At 47.8% G+C, this 20,692-nt stretch overlaps 1 protein-coding gene across 2 annotated transcripts; it reads right to left on the bottom strand.

Annotated features, from left to right (window-relative positions):
* Positions 1-325: 325 nt before the first annotated feature.
* Positions 326-20,064, bottom strand: Shmt1 (serine hydroxymethyltransferase 1). Of its 2 annotated transcripts, none has more exons than XM_075992316.1 (12): positions 19,646-20,064; positions 16,524-16,612; positions 14,535-14,680; positions 13,040-13,155; positions 12,538-12,698; positions 9,038-9,119; positions 7,492-7,704; positions 5,224-5,340; positions 3,571-3,693; positions 1,547-1,663; positions 1,006-1,116; positions 326-780 (listed from the first exon to the last, which is right to left on the bottom strand). In XM_075992316.1, the coding sequence occupies exons 2-12, from the start codon at positions 16,590-16,592 to the stop codon at positions 608-610; spliced, it is 1,428 nt and encodes a 475-aa protein (XP_075848431.1). In that variant the 5' UTR covers positions 16,593-16,612; positions 19,646-20,064; the 3' UTR covers positions 326-607. The 2 variants fall into 2 exon arrangements, with proteins under 2 accessions (XP_075848431.1, XP_075848432.1); XM_075992317.1 differs by lacking the exon at positions 19,646-20,064 and adding an exon at positions 17,098-17,172 and having other exon boundaries at positions 472-780.
* Positions 20,065-20,692: the final 628 nt, after the last annotated feature.

The raw sequence follows: 20,692 nt of genomic DNA, 5'->3' as shown, positions 1-20,692 counted from the left end.
TATTTTGCCTATATGTATGTCTGCAGCTCATGTTTACCTGGTGCCCTCAGAAGCCAGAAAGTGTTGGAACTGGAGTTACAGATGATTGTGATCCATCGTGTGTGGGTGCTGGGGGTCAAACCAGGGTCCTTGGAAAGAGCAGCCAGTGCTGAGCCATCTTTCCAGTGCCTGATCCTAACTCTTGCTTACAACTGTCTCATTTATAGTCTCAAGCTCAGAGCAGAAAACTCAGTGTTCCTCTCCATTCTACTGGGCAACAGAAGAGGGTGAACCTGAACATTTCCTTACCTGCCACAGGGCCACAGGGCCACTGAGAAAGGAGAAAGGAGAATTCTGGAATCTTTAATAGCTCTGCCTCATACTGCAATCAATAAGTGAGATCAAATGACTATACAGTACTTTTTCCAGAATAATTAATTATATACGGCTGTTGAGAAGTGAAGTCTCAAATTTATAGTCCTTGATAACCTGTCCCAGATTTCTGAAATAAGAACAGCCTGCCAGAAACACCCTCCAAAGCACAGGGCAGGCTCAGTGGCCTACTACAGGGCAGCTTGGTAGTCTCGAGGGAGCACAGGGTTCAGAGGGTCCCGGAACAGTCCTACCCTCAGAAGTCGGGCAAGCCTGGTAGTAAGAAGTTGGAAGCAAAATTCTCCACGTCTTCCCGGAGAGTCCTCAGAGCACTCTGGTACTTCTCATCCCCCGCCAGCTTCTCCTTGAACTCTTTCAGTGTGGCCTTCCCGGCCATGTCGCTCTGAATCTGCACAGTCAGCTCTATCCCTGTGCAAAAGACAGTGAGTGTCAACTGGGGCCTCCTTCACTACAGATCCTGCTGTAACTAGGTGATTCTGGGCCGTGTCCTTTGTCAACAGACATTTATAAACCTCATACAGGAGGGATTTGTAGACCAGCTTTCATCCATGGCTGGGTCTTGGCTACTAAAACACACGAGCAACTATACACACAAGCAAGATATTTGAACTCCCAATACTCGCCCTCCCTTACCTCTGTGGATAAAGTGTGCAACTTTTTGAAAGTCTTCCTCCAAAAGTCCACGGGATGTCAATGCTGGGGTCCCCAGTCGCAGTCCACTGGGCCGTAGTGCACTCTTATCACCTTTGAGACAAGCAAAGTCCTGAGCTGCGTCGAACACACTACTGTGCCCACTGTATTTTCAAAGGAAAGTTGGGTAAAGATCCTAGTCTGTGGATCCCAACTTGATCTAGCAAGGAGGTGACTGACTTCAAAACTAGGGTGTAGGACAAAGAAGCATGTGGGCCACTGTATTAACCAATGAAAAGCAGTCCTGTGGGGTGGCTCCGGGTCCTTCAGAGGTTAACATCTGTGTGGGCCTGACAGGAGAAATGCTACTTGGTTTTAAAAGTTCCTGTCTCTCTTACAGCTATGCCACTCAATTGTCCTTTCCTTTCTGCCCTTCCCTGAGGTGGTCTGTCTCCTAAGCTGAATACTTTCGTCAACTCCAACACTGGCTGAAAGAAATGCAGATAGGAGGGCCATGGAAGGAATGACCACAGAGGAGTCTCACCTGGGCAGGTATTCTTGTTGCAGGCAATAGAACAGGCTTCTAGTACCTTCTCAGCCCTTCCACCATCGGTACCCTTAGAACGGAGATCCACTAGGATCAAATGATTGTCAGAACCACCTGGAAACAAAGTTGGATAAAATGGAATTAGAAGGTTGGCCACACAAGGAAAAGAACCTGCGGTTCTGGAGAGGTGGGCAAAGATGTTCCACTAGGAACTGGGAAGAGGACATGACATAAAGAGGTGCAGAGCTTCTGCCTGTGCCATGACATGGAAGAGACCCACACAGGCTGAGGAGCACTCAAGTTCTCATATTCTGTGACAAATGACTCTAGGTAAACGTTCTACCACTGAGCCACATCCTCAGCCTTTCTGATGCCCATTTTAAGACTCTTTTTGGGATAGGCATGGCGTTACATGCTCTCAATCAGTCCCACCACTCGGGCAGAGGCAGGTGGATCACATATGAATTCAAGGCCAGTCAAGACTACATAGTGAGACCTTTGTCCCAAAAAACCAAAATAACAAAAGAGCTCCTTTTGAGTAGTGCCGGCTCAATTAACCATGCAGATGGGGTAATGACCATATATGTTCTGGAGGCTCTGTGCTTTTGTTCTAAACCCCATGGCAAAACAGACTGGATACCCGGCATTCATAATGTTCAAGACCAGAAGCAGTATTTTGAGATCTGAGGGTTTTTTTTCCCCCCACATTTTGGAATATTTGCTAGACCTTATTAGTTGAACACCCTAACACAAAAATGCTAATCCAAACTTTTTAGGCATCTGGTTTGTATTCAACGCCTTCAGATTCCAAAGGATATATATATATTAGTGACATAAATAATGCTAAGATTCAGATCTCGAGGGCTCCCTAAAGTTGATGGTGTTAAAGGCCTGCTCTCTATTCTAGCGTTACCAAAAGGTGACAGAGCCAGATGCTGGCCACTGTGGTGTAAGCCTATGTCATACCTAGCATTCTGGAACTGGAGGCCAGCCTGGGCTATGTAATGAAACCGTTTCAAAAAGACACTCACCCTGTCCCCCAAAAGACAGGCTTAGCAGTTTTTTTTTTTAAATATTTATTTATTATGTATACAATATTCTGTCTGTGTGTATGTCTGCAGGCCAGAAGAGGGCACCAGACCTCATTACAGAGGTTGTGAGCCACCATGTGGTTGCTGGGAATTGAACTCAGAACCTTTGGAAGAGCAGGCAATGCTCTTAACCACTGAGCCATCTCTCCAGCTCTGGCTTAGTAGGTCTTTAGGTCACTGAAGGACTGTGGGATCTCAGCCCCTTTTTTTCTTTCTTCTTCCCTGGCTGTGAACTAAATGGCTGCGGTTCGCCACAAGCTCCTACCATGATGTACCTGCTCAAAAGTAAAGGGGCTAACTGGGTTAATCTACTGTGGACTTGATCACACACTCCAAAACTGAGCTAGTCTGTCTTTGTGTTACGCTGATTACCTCAGGCACTTTTTTATAGACACAGCTGGCTAACAGATGAAGAGGACAGCAGTAATAACAGAACTTTCTGGACCAAGCCCAAGGTCATAAAGATCCTCTAGGTCTTTCCACTTTGAACTCTTTTTAAACCATGGTGTGGCCTTGGAAGATCACTGTTTACTTCAACCCCAGGCTGTACTGCAGGAATGATTCCAAAGATCCCAGGTCAAAAAAAAAAAAAAAGACTGGCGTGTCATAATGCTGTTATACATGACAGGAACCAGGGAAAGCCTACTGTGCCCTGGCCTCATGGATGGTGTGAGCTATCAGCAAGTGGAAGAATCCTGACTCTGTCACCTGCAAGTGGGTGCAGCTGTAACCTGACATCTCTGTTGTCCAGAATGTGCATTGGGTGTCACATGGCAGTTGCTAAAACACACAGAAGGGAAAGAACTATAGCTGAGGTATGCTCAGCTGTGTGAGGTGGCAAACCACACCCTGACCAGATAAACCAAGAGGCAAGACTTCAGTATACCCACCCAAGAAAGGTCAGCCCAGTTTTGTGAGCATTTAGTATACCTGTGACTATTTTGTAGCCTAGATCTGTGAGGGCCTCAGACAGAGCCCTGCAGTTGGCCACCACTTGGAGCTGATAGATTTTGAATTCTGTGGTCATGGCTTGCTTCAGCGCCACAGCAACACCTGGACAAGGAGACAGATTTAAATACAGGTATTGACTCAGGAGCAGGCCTTATTTTCAGGGAACCCAGTATCTGTGAACTATTACATCACCCCCCTCACATGACCAATTATCTATTTCTATTCTTGTACATGGCTAGGGACAGAACCCAGGATCTAACCCCCATACCCATTGTTTTAGCCCTATAATTACCCTACCACCCTTGCAGACATCACTAAAGCCACTCCCCAAGGACTGCCTTGGAGGTAAGCTTATCTCTGGGGATGAAAGCCCAGTGTATTCTGATTACCACAAGGATGGATTTTAGTCCTTTTATGCTTGATATATGGAGATGAATCTCTGAATGAACGAAGTCAGTGACATAATGCAGCATTCTGAGCTGTCCCAGAAGGAACGGCCTGCTTGCCCCCTCACCACCTCGGAGCACTGACACCCTTGTAATTACTCATGAGCACTGTCTGACTACAAGGGACGAGAAGCAGAGCACCATGCTCAATGCACACACTGATGTCCTGGTATGGAGCACCTGTCTGCTTGTGGAAGCACTAGGTTCAGTAGCAGGAACATGAGACCTAAGCAGACCCTGCAGTGAGGAAATCTGAAAACCCAGAGCCCATGCCCCACCAATGTGCTATGTTAAACTAAACTAGCTTCCAACTCAGAGATCTGTCTGCCTCTTCCTCCCCAGTGCTAGGATCAAGGCATGTGCCATTATGCCCCCATTTTTGTTTATGGGTGTTTGGCTTGCATGCATGTGTGTGCATCACTTGCATGCCTGGTCCCTGCAGAGACCTGAAGTAGGTACTGGATTCCCTGAAACTGGAGTTACAGATAGTTGTGAATCCCCTGTAGGTATACTGGAAACTGAGTCAGGTCTTCTGGAAGAGCAGCCAGTGCTCTTAACTGCTAAGCCATCTCTCCAGCCCCGATGTGCTGTTCTTTTCATATCAGTATACACACTAATGCCCTGCCTGAGAAACCCCACCTTGTCCTGGGTGCTTCAGTACCAGCAAGTGCCACAGTCACTGCCACAATGACAGTGAGATGATTCAGAATGTTAGTAGTTATCTAGAAGCCATGTGTCCAAATAGAGGGAAAAAGGAGAAGAGAGCCTGTAGGGCTCCCGTGGAACCCAGGAGTCACTGCTGTAGCCAGGGTTCAAGGTGTGAAGGCCATAAAGTATGAGCCTACACCCCCACAGGTGTGGGGATACGGAAGAGAAGCAGCTCGTCCCATAGGATTGGGTCCTAGTTTTCTTCTCTGCCAGCTCTACTCATCTTTCAGGTATCTGCCCTTCTGCAGTGTTGCCTAAGGATGGCCATCTGAGCACAACAGTCACTTCTCCCTGTCCTCCAGTGTACCACTTTTAATCACCTCCCCTTTTCCTATACACACTGTCTCTCAAGTTCCTTCTCTAGTGTGGAAGTCCAGAAACGTCCTCTGGAGGACAGCTAGTATGGGAAGTATAGACTTCATGGCGCTGTGATGTAGAGTGCAACCCAAGGGCTCTACAGTAGACTTGGTGATGTTACCAGCAATGGCATGGTTGTGGGGTCCCCCCTGGAGGCCTGGGAACACAGCAGAGTTGATGAGTGACTCCAGTTCATAATGAATCTCTTTGCCAGTCTTGGGATCCACACTGCGTACACCTGGTAAGGAAACTAGGATGTTAGCAGACAGACCTGTGACTCACAGCTAAATCGATAAGAGTGCAGGCAGTCCCACCTGGACAGGTTTGCAATGGCAGGGCAAAGGCCCTAGCAGATGGATGATAGACTGGATTGCTGGTTTCAGTTGTACACCTGGCTCCCCTCCCCACCCCACTTTTTGAGACAGCCTTGCTATGCAGACCAGGCTGTTCTAGAACTTAGAGATCTTCCTGCCTCTGCCTCCCAAGTGCTTGGTTCCCTTTTCCCCTTAATTAAAAAAAAAACGCACAACTCTAGCAAGGGCATGAGGTGTACACCTTTAATCCCAGCACTCAGGAGGCAGAGGCAAGAGGATCTCTGAGTTTGAGACCAGTCTGGTCTGCAGAGCAAATTCCAGGACAGGCAGGGCTACAAAGAAACCCTGGAGGTGGGGGTTCCTTGGACTTCCCACAGGACAGGGAACCCTGATTGCTTTTCGGGCTGGGGGGGGACTTAGTTGGGGGAGGGGGAGGGAAATGGGAAGCGGTGGCGGGGAAGAGACAGAAATCTTTAATAAATAAAATTTAAATGTTAAAAAAAAATAAGGAAAAAAAAAGAAACCCTGCTTCAAAAACAAAACCCACAAAGCTATTATTGTGTACGGACATGATATGCATGTGGATACACATGTACTATGGCAAATACCATAGCAAAGGTCAGAGGGCAACTTTGTGGATTTGGTTCTCTACTTCATGTAGATTCTGGGGACTGAACTCAGTCACTGGGCTTGTGTGGAAAGTGACAGTGACAGGAGGCATCAATGCTCAGATGACTATTCGTGAGAAAAAGTTAATAACAAAAATAATTCCTATTCAATGGTAAGCATCAATATCACCTACATATTCTTGTAAGCCAAGTTTGGCTACAGAAGCACTTGGTGTCAACTCACTGAATCCCCCAAACAGTCTAGAAGCATGGATGCTACTGCAGCACTCTCTGCTCTAGAGATAAGGAAACAAGACCCAGAGAAGCCGCCAGTGGCCCGAGATGGCACAGCAGCAAGAGGCCAGATCTACTCTTACTGGCTGAGGGCCAACAAATCCACTGAACACAGCAGATACAACAAAGGTCTCCTCAAATGCCAACCCAGGAACCTAGTCTATTGGCTCACACCTATAATCTGGTCATTTGAGAGGCTGAGATAGGATTGTGCTACAGTATGAGATTCTGTTTCAAAACCAAAACAACCAAACAAAAAACAAACCAACAACTCCACAACTCCAAGCAAGCTGACAAAAGTCCTCAGAGGCTGCAGGACCTTGAAGACTGAGGCGGCACCTGACTAGCACTTGCCCTCAAGATCCCACCAGGGTAAGACACTGGAAGGCTAATTTCCCTGGGGCTGCAAGGCTATGGGCTACATCACTGTTGATATGACTTTCACCATTGTGGGAACTCCAGAATAAGGGGAGTATTTGCAGAGGTGGAGTGTAAGGAAGTAGGAAGAGAAATACCTTACTAAACGATAAAACTCACACAGAGGTTATTTCTATTTGTTTTATGCGTGAAACATGATTCTGAACTCCCTAGCCCTAGCTGGACTAGAACTAGAACTTACTATAATAACCAGGCGGCCCCTAAAACTTGCAGCTGCCTCCTGCCTATGCCTTCAAAGTGCAGGGTTACAGATATGTACCACCGCACCACCACGCCAACCTCCTGTATCAGTGCTTTATAGTTTAGTTATTATTGGGTGTCAGTGTTGGTCTCACTGTCGCCCCCCACCTGTAGAGACAAAGTCTCAGGCCGGCCTCTGACCTTCCTGTTTCAAGCTGGGATTATAGGTGTGTACCACCACACCAACCCCAGTGAGTCTTTCTTTATGAGGTCCATGAAGACAGCTCAGCAGGCAAAGTGCTTGCTGTACAAACCTGCCAGTCTAATCCCTGGATCCCACAATGGAAGGAGAAAACCAGCTTCAAGAGTGGTCCTCTGTCCTCTACAGAGCTGTGACTTGGGACTTCCTTCAAAGCCCATCACTGCTCTTTCCTGAGACTATTCCAGGTACAAGATCCTGATCTTTTCCAGAGTCACAGTCCAGAGTTTTCCTGATTTCTTCCATACAGGAAACGTTAGCCCACCCTCTGCCTGTCCCAGCATGTAGGCACTTACCCTTTCTGTAGAATATCATACCAGCACGGCAGCCTCTCAGGGTTTTGTGTGTTGTGGTGGTCACCACATGGCAGTGTTCAAAAGGGGAGGGTACCACACCAGCCGCCACCAGCCCACTGATGTGTGCCATGTCTGCCATGAGATACGCCCCATTGTCATCAGCAATCTTCCGCAGACGTGCATAGTCCAGGTTCCGAGAGTAGCAGCTGGTCCCTGAGACAGAGGAGATGACATGGTAACATCAAAGGTGTCCAGGGCAGCTGAGCTGGCCTCTAATGTACACATCTGCAAGGAGATTCCCCCCTGATCTTTGAGGACAATGTGTAGTGTGCCCTCAAAACCATCTTTGGGCCGGGCGGTGGTAGCGCACGCCTTTAATCCCAGCACTCGGGAGGCAGAGGCAGAGGCAGGCGGATCTCTGTGAGTTCGAGACCAGCCTGGTCTACAAGAGCTAGTTCCAGGACAGGCTCCAAAACCACAGAGAAACCCTGTCTCGAAAAACCAAAAAAAAAAAAAAAAAAAAAAAAAAAAAAAAAACATCTCTGAGCTGGGTGTGGTGGTGCACACCTTTAATCCCAGCCCTTGGAAGGCAGAGGCCAGTGGACATCCAAGTTTGAGACCAGCCAGGGCTACACAATGAAACTTGTTTCAAAACAATAAACTAATAAAACAAAACCACCCCTATATTTTTACACATGATAAGAAAAATATAAGGCTTGAATCACTGATGCACTAAACACTATTGATGGCAAGCTGTTAAAATTTCTTGTCTGAAAGCTGGGCAGTGGTGGCGCACACCTTAAATCACAGCACTTGGGAAGCAGAGGCAGGCGGATCTCTGTGAATTCGAGGCCAGCCTGGTTTACCAAAAGCTAGTTCCAGGACAGGCTCCAAAAGCTACAGAGAAACCCTTTCTTGAAAAATAAAAACAAAAAACAAACAAACTAAAACTTCTTGTTTGAGAGGGATGTGAACAAGGTCTACTTTGCCCTCATGTGGTTCCAATAACAAACCAAAGTACAAGTTCACCCCGGGAAACCAGAGCTTCCTGGCCTTATGGGTGAGAAATTAGTGACAGAAGTGTAGGTGATCCAAATGCAGTTGCACTGGGAAGTCCTCGCCAGCATGGACGGCTTCCTCACAACAGCATAAAGAAAGTTCTCCTCCCCTAGTCTTCCCCAGCCTAGATACTCTAGCCTCCCATGGAGGCCATGTGCCTTGGGGCCGAACTGCACAAATGGCCGGGAAAAGTTGCCTGACACTCGGGTAAAGGTTCAATGACCCTCTGGCTCTCTCCTTTTAATAGGGCAAATGTCAACTGTCCACAGACCCAATCAAGATGGACCCTGGAAAGCAGGCACAGCTGACTTCATGAAGATGGCAGCAGCCTGGCTCAAAAAATAGCCAATCCAAGTCTTAAAAGGACAGAATGTGTCTCAAGTCTGATCTCTGCACAGTGAGCTGGAGGATGCGATATCTTTATATTCTTCTCTGGAGGAGGCAGAGGCCTTGCCCAGGAACCAGGCTGCTTCCAAATGCCACTCACCTGCGATGATTAGCTTCGGGTGAAAGAGGCTGGCATTCTCCTCCAGCTGGTCATAGTTGATGTAGCCAGTGTCTGGGTGCACCTGTTGGGAGCACAAAGACACAGGCTTGGCCGCTTCCTCTGGTCACACAGTGCCCCCTGCCCATCCACCTGAGCACATTCAACCTGCCACAACACAGACCAGGACCTGGGGCAGGGCAATGAATTCCGTTTGCACAAGGGTATAAAAGGGTATAAAATGTATTCAGTTCCCACACAGACTTGGAAGCCCTCACTGGGGTCTAAGGATAAGGGGGAGTCTTAGCCCTGGGTACTACACTATGCTACAGAACAAAAAGTCCAGGAAATGAGAAAGGCACAGCCAAGCTTATAATCCTAGCTACTAGCTGAGGCAGAAGGATTGTCCTGAGTTCAAAGTCAGCCTGGGATATAGCATAAGACACTGACCAACCAAAATAATAAAGACAAAGGCTGAAGAAATAGCTCAGTAGATAAAAGTATTTGCTGTTCTTGCAAAGGATCCAGATTCAGTTTCCAGCACAAGATGCACACAACTGTAACTCGAGGAGATCTGACACCCTCTTCTGACCTCTTCAGGCACCAGATACACACGTTTTATATATGAATGTACACACACACACACACACAGAGAGAGAGAGAGAGAGAGAGAGAGAGAGAGAGAGAGAGAGAGAGAGAGAGACTCATACACATAAATTAAATCTTAGACACCCAACAACAACCAAAACATACCAGCTGGAAGCACTGACACACTCCCAAGCTAGGAATCTTCTATCTGGCAGGACAGTGCAGAGGCCCCCACTGGAGACCAAAGAGAGGGACAGCCTCCATTTTCAGAAGGGAATGGAAGCAAGTATGAGGTGTGAAGTAGAAACAGTAACGGAAGGTCAGTGTTGCAGTCACTGAGGAGAAAGAAAGCACTGGCCCTCACCGGGCAGCTGCTAAGTCCAGGAGAGATGCGCAGGAGCTGACGTGAGAGACAGATGGCCTGAGGAAAGTGGACAGAAGACAGCCCTGGCGAGCTGCTAGCAGAGGCAGCCTGGCCACAGAAGCTGTGCCTCCTGGACCCAAGCCAGATCGTCCCGTCCACACCTGACATGCCACCACAGGTACTCTCATGGCCAAGGGCTGCAGCAAGTACAGTGCTTGAGAAAAACGGGGAATTAGAATACAGGAATGGGCTTCATGGAGTAATCAAAGATAGCACGAAGCTGGCCAACACCTCATCAAAGGGTACAGAGAAAATGTCAGTAGCCACTCTCTACCACAATTCTTTCACTGTCGTAAGAACAGAAATCAGCTTTTATGCTCTAATGTAAGACCAAAGAGAAGACTTGGTTATACTGTCCCATGTTTAAAAATCTGGTTTCCAAATTGGGCCTTTAATCCCGCACTTGAGAAGCAGAGGCAGGTGGATCTCTGAGTTCTAGGCCTGCCTGATTTACATACATGATAGAGAGACCCTATTTTCTTAAAAAAAAAAAAAACAAACAAACCCAAAAACCAAAAAAATCTAGCCAGGTGGTGGTAGTGCATGCCTTTAATCCCAGCACTCGGGAGACAGAAACAGGTGGATTTCTTTGAGTTTGAGGCCAGCATGGTCTACAGAGGAAGTTCTAGGGCAAGCTCCAAAGCAACAGAGAAACCCTGTCTCGGGGGAAAAAATAAGGAAAAAAATAAATACATAAATAAAAAAATCTAATTTCTAGACTGGCCAGTAAGATCTGTGAAGAAATCCTCAAGCTGTCCAGAAAAACAGTCACTCACACCCACAGTAGCTACTACAACTGAGACGTGGCCGATTTCACATTAAGATTCCACGAAGATGACAACATCATTTGTGTGTACACGCACATGAGTACCATAGAACACATGTGGAGGTCAGAAGCAACTTAAGGAATTTGGGTCTCTCATTTTACCATGTAGGTCCCAGGGTTTGAACTCAGGTCACCAGGCTTAGCAGCAAGCACTTTTGCCCACTTAGCCATCTTGCCAATCCTCAAATTTATTAAACAAAGAAAATCACATCTAATATTTAGCTCAGTAGAAAGAGTCAGTTATCTTTTTCCTGGTTGCCAAAAGAAAACAACCAGAGACAGTGTATTGAACATCAAATAACCCAAAGAGAGACACCAGGAAGGACACACTACCAGACAATAGAAAACATGAATGTTTCCCTCTTCTATCCAGTCACCCTTAGCTGTTTTCAGGATTTATTTACTGTATGTGTATGGGTGTTTTGCCTGCATATATGTGTGCCTGGTATCAGTGGAGGCCAGAAGGTGTTGGCTCCCCTGGAACTAGAGTTACAGGTATAAGTTACCAGGTGGGTGCTGGGACCTGAACCTAGGTCCTCTGCAGCTCGTAGACACCTCCAGCTCCCATTGTTGGTCAAATGGACAGATTGTAATGGTACATATGAGCCCTTGGGCCTTTTAGGTTTTAATTTTATTTTTTTTTTAAACTCAAGGTCTCACTGACTTGAAACTCATGCAGCCTCATCTGGCCTCAAACTTCATAATCCTTCTGTCTTAGCCTCCCAAGTGTTAGACCTATGTGGAGGCCTCAAATCTATCTTTCTTCCCCCTTTCCATTCTTTAGACAGGACTTTAAGCACCTCAAGGTTGCCTTGAACTTTTGAAACCCCTATAACTACCTTCTAAGGGCTGGGACTACATTAGGTGGAAGTCCCACTCTTGCAGGGCTGCGGATCAAACCTAGGGGTTTTGTTTGTTTGTGTTTAGTTTTTCGAGACGGGTTTTTTGTAGCTCTGGAGCCTGTCCTGGAAATAGCTCTGTAGACCAGGCTGGCCTCACTCAGAGATCTGCCTGCCTCTGCCTCTCGCGTGCTGGGATTGAAGGCACACGCCACCACCGCCCGGCTGAACCTAGGATTTTGTGCATGATAGGCAAGTACTTTTATCAACTGAACTATATTCCCAACCCCCTATTTGCATTTTGGGGGTTCATCTGATAATACAAAGAGTCACACGCCTACACACACCCCACACAAACATTTGCTGTGGGCACTGGCTCTAATGGAACTAATTCCAATGGGGCACATGGTCATAATAATGGCTGAGAACAGTCTGTGAAATAGGGTAGCGGTGGGCTACAGGGCTGGGCTGTACAGGCCTACGGCTATTAATGGTGAAGCTGCTAGTATTGATGCTGGAGGTGGGGACATTGCCATACTTGTACCCACTGACCTTGGTGAAGGCAGACCTGTGCCACCAGCTGCTGCTAGGGGGCTGGCTATCTGATCCCTTCCTCAGTCATAGCTTCCACCATGTTATAGCCTTGGCCCAAACCTTAACTCCCTCTTCCTTGTTGTCCACAGTGTGCCACGAGCCTGAGGAGTCCTTGGGACACGGAAGTGAGATCCAGTAGAAGAGGCTGCGGCAGTGCTGTGTAAATGCAATGACTTATCCCCACAGGTACCAACGCACAAGGGAAGTTCTGAGGAGACACACACACCCCTACCTTATAAGGCATAGATTCAAAGAAGATAGATGTAGCAGAGATCTTCTTCTTGTCTGTCATGAAGCCATGAGTCAAATGACCTCCATCTGGCAGATCCAAGCCCATGATTCGCCCATGGGGCTCTACCAGGGCAGTATACACAGCGAAGTTTGCAGGGGAGCCTGAAACAGGGAGAACAGAGAGGCCCTGAGTATTTCTACCCACGAGGCACAAAGGGGCATCCGGGAGCTTGGCTACACAGTTCAACAATCACTTGGGAGGTTATCACCACGATTTTCTTGAGCCTTAGAAAGTAATGCTGCCTTAATTTCACCGATTGTAAGTTCCAGGGCAGAATGCTACTTGGAAGGGGAGTGTAGAGCTAAGTCCAAGGGCAATGGGGATGAATGCACAGATTCTCTGTTACTTAGGAGAAGGCTTCTGTGGGACTTGACTTGGTGGCTGTAACCCATCGAGCTAGGCCTAAGGAGCTACCCAGGGTCTATGTGCATGCAACAATCACCTGAATAAGGCTGGACATTGACTCCCCAGCACTGAGGATCCAGATGATAGGCCTGCAAAGCACGCTTCTGACACAGTGTCTCTAGCTCATCAATGAACTCGGTCCCACCATAATACCTGCGAAGACAAGCAAGGTCCACACACATTCTAGGTCCAGTTTCTGTGCCTAGCGGAGGTCAAAGATGCCAAAGGGTGGGCAGAGTATGGTGGGGGAAGTGAGTCCTGCTCTAAGGCTGCTGTGAAGATCCAGTGACATAGTAGTAGCTAGGCCAGGTCTGGTGGGCACAGCTCCCAGCACTTGGGAGGCAGAAGCAGGAGGAAGCTGGTGCTATCTATATACAAAGACCCTGTCCCAAGAAAAAAAAAGAAAGGGAGGGAAAAGAAACAAGGGTATCTCATGACAGAATTGTGGTCTCTACAGGATCCACCCTTTCCCCATTTCCACTGGAACAAATGCATACATGTGCAAAAACCACTGTCAACTTCTGTATTTTGCCTTAAAATGACAAGATAGATAGATAGATAGATAGATAGATAGATAGATAGATAGACAGACAGACAGACAGACAGACACATAGTCTGATGATGGATGTAATAGACAGACACACAGAAGACCACTTGAACTTAGAAGCATGAGGCCAGCCTATGCTATGCAGTGAGATTCTGACTCAAGAAATCGGATTCAAGGTGGTGAGTGTGTAAGTCAGTGGAGGAGACTTGCCTGAGCACATAAAGTCCTAAATTCAACTCCCAGCAAAACCAAAAAAGATTAGGCATAGTGATGTGTTCCTGCAAAGCCGCCACTTCAAAAACAGGTAGGAGGATCAACACAAGTTTGCAGCCAACCTGGTCCACACACCACATTATATGGCTACATAGTAAGACTCACAAAACAAAACACCCAAAGTTTCAAGTTCTGAAGCACTAGTTTCAGATATAGAATGCTTAACCAAAGAATCAAGTAGATATTTTAATTAAAAACACTTCTGATTGTAAGCATTTCAGAGAAGGGATACAGGCTTTTTTTCCCCCCTCACATCCCAGATATAAAGGTTCTCAGAACAAAAGTCACTCTGTAGCTTTCTTACAGGACAATGACCCTTCCTAGCGCCTGGACCGCATCTCTCATAGACGAGCCTGCTTCCGACCACGTGAACTCAGAGGGACGAGGACAGCCTATGCTACACAGGTCTTACACAGGGACTGCTGAGTGTGACTGCTCTGAGAAGATCACAGAATCCCACCCAGCAGAGAGCTGGAGGAGTTACACCAGAGAACAAGAAGAGAAGACAAGCCTGTAACTGGGGAGCTACAGGTTTTTGAAAGTTACATATTAGTTGAAAGCCAGACACTGTAAATTCCAACTGCAATAGCACTTGGAAGGCTGAGGCAGAATTGTCAGCCTGGGCTATGCAGTGAGTTCAAGGTCAGCCGGAACCACAAACAAGAAATAAAAACAAAATGGTCAGAGCAGGGTCTTAGGACGACTCACTCACCTTTGGCCTGGATACCCCTCGGAGTATTTGTTATTTAAGCAAGATCCCAGGGCCTCCAACACAGCTCTGCTGGCAAAATTCTCCGAGGCAATCAGTTCCAATCCAACCCTCTGCCGGTTGCTCTCTTTTTTAATAATGTTGTAAACCTTATCAGAAGGAAACAGGCATGGGGTTGGAGCGTAGCTCAGTTGCTAATGTGCTTATCTAGCATGCGTTGTCCCTTGGGTTTGATCCTCAGCATTGTTAAATTGGGGAGGGTGGCACATGCCCGAAATCTCAGCCCTTGGGTTGTGAAGGAGGATCAGAAGTTTAACTAATTAGGAAAACAGCAACATAAAATAAATTTAAAACAAATTGAACAAACAGAACTTGCTGGCACTGAGTCTGTAATTTCAACATCTGGGAGTGTAGGTGGGATGACCAGAGGCTCAGGGTCACCCTCAGTTAGCTTTAGTACACCTGATTTCTATTGTTTGTTTGCTGAGATGGGGTCTCACTATGTGCCTAGACTGGCCTGGAATAAGGTCCAGGCTGGGTTCTAATTCAGTGATCCACTTGCCTCTCTGCCAGCATTAAAGGCATAACCACCTCCCCCAGTTAATTTTCAATTCTATCCTTACGTATTACTAAGTTCTTATCTCTGCGAACCTTATTCCAAAAAACATGTGAGCAAATACAGCAGAACGAAAACTCCACTAATGGCTGCCTGGGGTGGGAAATCTGGGGAGAATGGGGTAGCTGCTCATGGATTCCCGGGTATAAAAATGTCTGCACGTCACTGCGAGTGCAGACGCTAGTGGACAGTCTATTTCTCAGCTTTTGAGAGAGGCAAAGCACGGGGCACCTGGAAATGCCACTTCCAGCTTTGAACAGTCTCCTTCCCTGGCTAGAGAGATTCTGATCTCCCTTCCTGATGCTGGGCAGGGGCAGCAAGCCACAGTGCCCAGTGAACCCACGACGGGACACACTCCTAACCGTCATGCTCCACACCGCCACGCCTGGACATGTGACAGGTACGAAGCAGATTCAGTGCAGTCTGGCCCATTTTCAACTTATGTGGGTTTATTAAAACATAACTACGGCATAAATCAAGAACCATTATATGGGCCAGGCGGTGGTGGCGCACGCCTTTAATCCCAGCACTCGGGAGGCAGAGGCAGGCGGATCTCTGTGAGTTCGAGACCAGCCTGGTCTACAGAGCTAGTTCCAGGACAGGCTCCAAAGCCACAGAGAAACCCTGTCTCGAAAAAAACCAAAAAAAAAAAAAAAAAAAGAACCATTATATGCTAAAACACTGAACTGTAGACTGAATAATATAACAATAAAAGGCTGGAGAGATGGCTCAGAGGTTAAGAGCCTGCTCTTCCAAAGGTCCTGAGTTCAATTCCCAGCAACCACATGGTGGCTCACAACCATCTGTAATGGGGTCTGGTGCCCTCTTCTGGCCTGCAGGCATACACACAGACAGAATATTGTGTACATAATAAATAAATAAATATTAAAAAAAAAAAAGAAACAATAAAAATGTTATAAAACCAAATTGCTTTAGGGCATCTGAGTGTGTCTGTTCCTGGGCAGTGTAAAGGAAGGGCCAACCTTTTTCCTGTTTTCTAGAGCACCAAGCACTGAGCTCAGAAATACTTACATTTACCCCCAAAGGACTATCAACCACAGCTTCTCCATCTGCTCCCGTGGTGGTGCTGGAGATGTAGTTGGGAAAGAAAATGCTCCGCCACCACACTGTACCCCAGCCCCATCCGTCACTCTACAAGGCTGTCTGTACACAGTCCACTCAGGGTCCATGGTAAGGAGCAATTTCGAGGCCAGGAATGCAGTACAGCAGTGAACACCCGACTAACAGGTGAGGCCCTAGTTCCACCCCTCACAGCACCAAACAAAATCCCCACAAAGCAACAACAACAACAAAAAACCACCATGATCTAAACAAGGCCGTAGATGTAAAAGCCTGGGAAGGGGCCCGAGTCTCACCTCGGCGTCACTGTCCTTGAGGGGTTGTGTCAACATCTTCTCATGAGATGACCACAGGGTGATGTCCATGTCGGCTACTGCAGTGGTTCCTGTGTGAAACAGGGAAAACACACGTGGGTCCCAACGTCGACTCCAGCGAGCCCCCGGAGTGGGGAGTGTGTGTGTGTGTGTGTGGACAAGAGCATAAATCCCTGGAAGCCAGTTGGGGCTCCTTCCTTAACTTCGGACCTGATTCTCCTCATTCCAAAGCTCTGCCCTAGAGCCTCCTCCTTCCAAGCCTCCTAGGTGGGGTTCTCCACGGAACCCTGCACTGCCAGCTAAACATGGGTCTTTTCTAATCTCCCACGGTTTCTAGCACAGCACACTGGAAGAAGTAATCTCCATCTAAATGATCAATCAGACCCTTTACTTAAACCAATTCCACTGGCAGAGAACTGGTCAGTTCCTGTGAAACAGTACACATTCCTTACCAATGTCTGTCACTGGGTAAGCATAAATTAACAGAGAACACAGGCAACCCCACGGCTGCTCCTTCCAAGATGCCCAGCAGCACACTTTATAGCTTTGTTCTCACATGGTCCAGGTTGGCCTTAGACTCGGCACGTGGCTAGAAATGACTTTGAACTTCTCTTTCTTCCACCTCCCAAGTGCTAGGATTATGGGCACGTTCCACCACAGGCAGTAAACATTTTATAATTGAGTCCTGCGATCTTCAGTTCTGGACACAGTTCTCTCAGACTCCGCGGAAGCACACATGGAGCTTTGCTGCTCTCTAACTAGGCACTGAACACCAAGCTGTGTTGTGCGAAACGTTTAGCCATGCACATAAAATAAAGTACATAAATGTAAAATAAAAACACCATATTCAGTCTGGGCACGGTCGCGCACGCCTGTGATTTCAGCACTCAGGACGCTGAGGCAGGTGCCATACTGGGCTACAAAGAGTTCCAAGACAGTCAAGGATACGCAGAAACCCTGTCTCAAAAACACAAGCAACAAAGCAAAACGAACCCACTGCACCCACAGCTCTTCCTTTACACAATGGCTGGCAGCCCTCCTGTCCTTTTCTGTTAACGTGTGCAAACTTTATTTACAGGACAAGTAGTTAAGGACCTTCCACTGCCTACTACTCTTTTGTGCTGTGGTCGATAAATCCAAGGGGGGGGGGGGAGCCGACCTGCCTTTATGGGTCTTCCTCAGGGGGGGAATGACCATAGACCAACATAAATACTGAATACCTAAGGCCCAAAATAGGTGAAAAACTGAGGTGGCCAAGACAGGAGGTCTGCTGTGGAAAGGACACCCCCAACAGAGAACAGCCAATCCTGAGCAAAGAGCCTACTCTCCCGGAGGGCACACTCCCAACCCAGGACCAAAGTAGGGCTCCCTCTCTCTCTCTCTCTGGAAGAGGTAGACAAAGGAAGTGTCAATCATCTTTAAACAGAAAATTCCTAATTAGGACGTTCAGAGTAGTTATATTCACACCAGCATGGAATCATTAGACAAACATGTGGCCACACATGAGAAAGCACAGACGAGTCAGTTTGCTTCTGCAGCTGCAGTAGCAGCTCCCTGGGAAGGAGAAGTTTACGGGTGACCTCAGCAATGCATGCAAAGCACCCCATGAGTTTCTTCCCCCAACATCAGCACCCAGGAAATCCAGACACCTCTCTGGACCCTTGGTAAGTTAGAACCGAGCCTTTACCAGTCAGGTTGGGACCTTTGCTCCAGGAATCCTAAAGGGCAACAACCTCTTTATTACATATTAACTGCCGAAGGCCGGAAACGGAGTCTCTCCTAACCATTGGAGTCTCTCCTAACCATCAAGGCTCAGTGCTCTTCTCTGGAGAGCTGGACTCTTTCTTATCCTTTGGCAAGGTGTATTCAGTCCAGTCCTCCTCAGGAAGAACATGTCCCCACCACCTCTATCTAGGTACCACCAGCACCCCCATTCTGGTCCACAGATTCACTTGCTGCCCATTGGCCCACATGCAATGACTTTTCTGATCCAAGACAGCCCTAGGTGGGAACTGCAAGGGTGGCCTCCTTTCCGCCCCCCAACTCAGCAGTCTATTCTTGCTTCTACTCCTCTCCCTAGAATCTATCCTGGAACTCACTCTGTAGACCAAGCTGGCCTTGAACAAGCAGAGATCTGCCTGCCTCTGCCTCTGCCTCTGCCTCCTGAGTGTTAACATTAAAGACATGTACCACCACCACCTGGCCGCTTGTTTTGGGAACAGGATTTCTCCGTGGAAATTTAACAGTCCTGGTTGTTCTGTCCTGGAACTCTCTCTGTAGACAAGGCTGGCCTCGGACTCAGAGGTCCGCCTGTCTCTGTCTTTCTGAGGGCTGGGATTAAAGGTGTGTGCCTGGAATTGTCATTTTTGGCTAACTCGGGAAAACAAGCAGCTTTTTTTTTAAATTAAAGTCTATAGGTTTGCCAAAGTCCATATTAATTTACTACTATTATTGCTTTTAAATTGTAACAAGGACCAGGCTTGGTGGCCTTCCTTGTCTTGCACATAAATTTTTGTGTTCTGCGGAGTTACTTTATCGAACTAGGGTCATACAAATGAGCCAGAATCCGAGCTCTAGTTTACTTCTGGTTCTTCCCAGAACCCTGGGTAACAATTATTCACCTCCCTTCGACATTCCCTCAAGGAAAAAATTTAAAATGGATTCCGTAGGGAACCTAAACTGGTGTTTCCAGTCCAGCAACTGCCGAAGTCAACCAAACACATTCGTGTTTGTTTCAGTTAACCAAGGGTCACCTAACTTCCAGACCTTGAAACAGGCACTGAGCTCTAAGATCCCCACAACCCAACCCGTCTCCTAGACCAGGGTAACATACTGCAGACAAACAGGGACGTGCTAGTAAACCCAAGGTAGTGCTTACACAACCAGAGCCAAACCTCAGAAGCTTCACTAACACGTATAAATCAAGGGGTTCCATCCCCGGCACCCCATAAATCAGGAGTGGTAGCTCTCGCTGGTGAGATGGAGGAAGTTCAAGGTCATCCTTGGCTACGCAGCAAGTTCGAGGCTAGCACGTGCTACCTGGTACTCCCCACCTCAAAAAACAAAACAAAAAGAAACAACCGCAAAGATTAGACATTACATACCTAGTATTAGACGGATGGATTGTGAGAAGGTCTCAATCTGTGGTCCAGGATGACCTCCAATTCACTTGGTAGCGGGACCTGGACTCACACGCCTGAGCTTCCGGCCTCTCTGAAAGGGGTTAGGGTGGTGGGTTGGCACAGGCCTTTAATCTCAGCACTAGGGAGGCAGAGGCAGGTGGATCGCTTAGTTCCTGGAGAGCGCGCGAAGAGCGACCCGAGTCCCACCGCCAGCGTGAAAGCCACAGCGCGCTGTCAGGAACAACCCGCCAAGTCCCAACAGCTCAGCACGTGCCCTGGGAACCAGCCCACAGCCCACGTGACACGCGCGACCGGGGAAACCCAAACTTGGCGCGCAGAGGGCAGAGCTCCACTAGGCTCTCCCTAGCACAGCCTGCCCCGCCCCGCCCCCTCGGATGCCCAATCAAAGGGAGCGCAGTCAGGTAGAGCCCGCCCCCAACCGCCCAGGCGTGATTAGCTGCGACAGGCAAAGCGGGAAGGAGGAAGGGTGCTGGAGCTGGAGAGGGTGGGAGGGAGGAGGGGACTGGGCGGCCCTTCACCTCGGGATCTGGGACTTTTGGGCTTTAGATCTGGCTGTAGAGTGAGGGCTTGTGTGATCCAGAAGACCTGGGTAGGGCTGGGGATCGAGCCTAGCTCGAGTTCAATTCCCAGCAATTTTCACCACTGTAATTCCAGTCCCAGGGGAATCTGTCTCCAGAGTTCTGGGGTTAAAAGTATGTGCCACCATGCCTGGCTTAAATAAATCTATTTTAAAAGGAAAGAAGGATATCTAGGGCCCCGGTGTCTACCCACCAGCCAGTACAACATAGTCCCTGTCACAAAAACCCTTGAGACAAACACCTGACTAAACACCAAGATTCAGGCTAGGTGGCTGTCTCAAAAATAAAAGTAAGGCCGGCTGTGTGACTCAACAGTGGAGAGCTTGCTAAGCATATACAAGGGTCTGAATTCAATCTGAATTACACACATACAATCTGAATTACACAGGAAAAACTAATGGAGCAAATTATAATGCCACGGGGCTGGAGA

Source organism: Microtus pennsylvanicus, chromosome 11 (assembly GCF_037038515.1).
Source record: "Microtus pennsylvanicus isolate mMicPen1 chromosome 11, mMicPen1.hap1, whole genome shotgun sequence".
NCBI classification, from domain to species: Eukaryota; Metazoa; Chordata; class Mammalia; order Rodentia; family Cricetidae; genus Microtus; species Microtus pennsylvanicus.
The sequence above is the reverse complement of the archived record's forward strand: the minus strand, read 5'-3'. Positions and strand labels throughout refer to the sequence as shown.

Excerpts from the sequence above, each read along its gene's own strand:
- Shmt1 (XM_075992316.1), bottom strand. The coding sequence starts at position 16,592 with ATGGACATCACCCTGTGGTCATCTCATGAGAAGATGTTGACACAACCC. Across the intron at positions 12,699-13,039 it reads CAATGTCCAGCCTTATTCAG|GCTCCCCTGCAAACTTCGCT; the intron begins GTGATTGTTGCA and ends TCCCTGTTTCAG. Across the intron at positions 9,120-12,537 it reads TTGAATCTATGCCTTATAAG|GTGCACCCAGACACTGGCTA; the intron begins GTAGGGGTGTGT and ends TGCTCCCAACAG.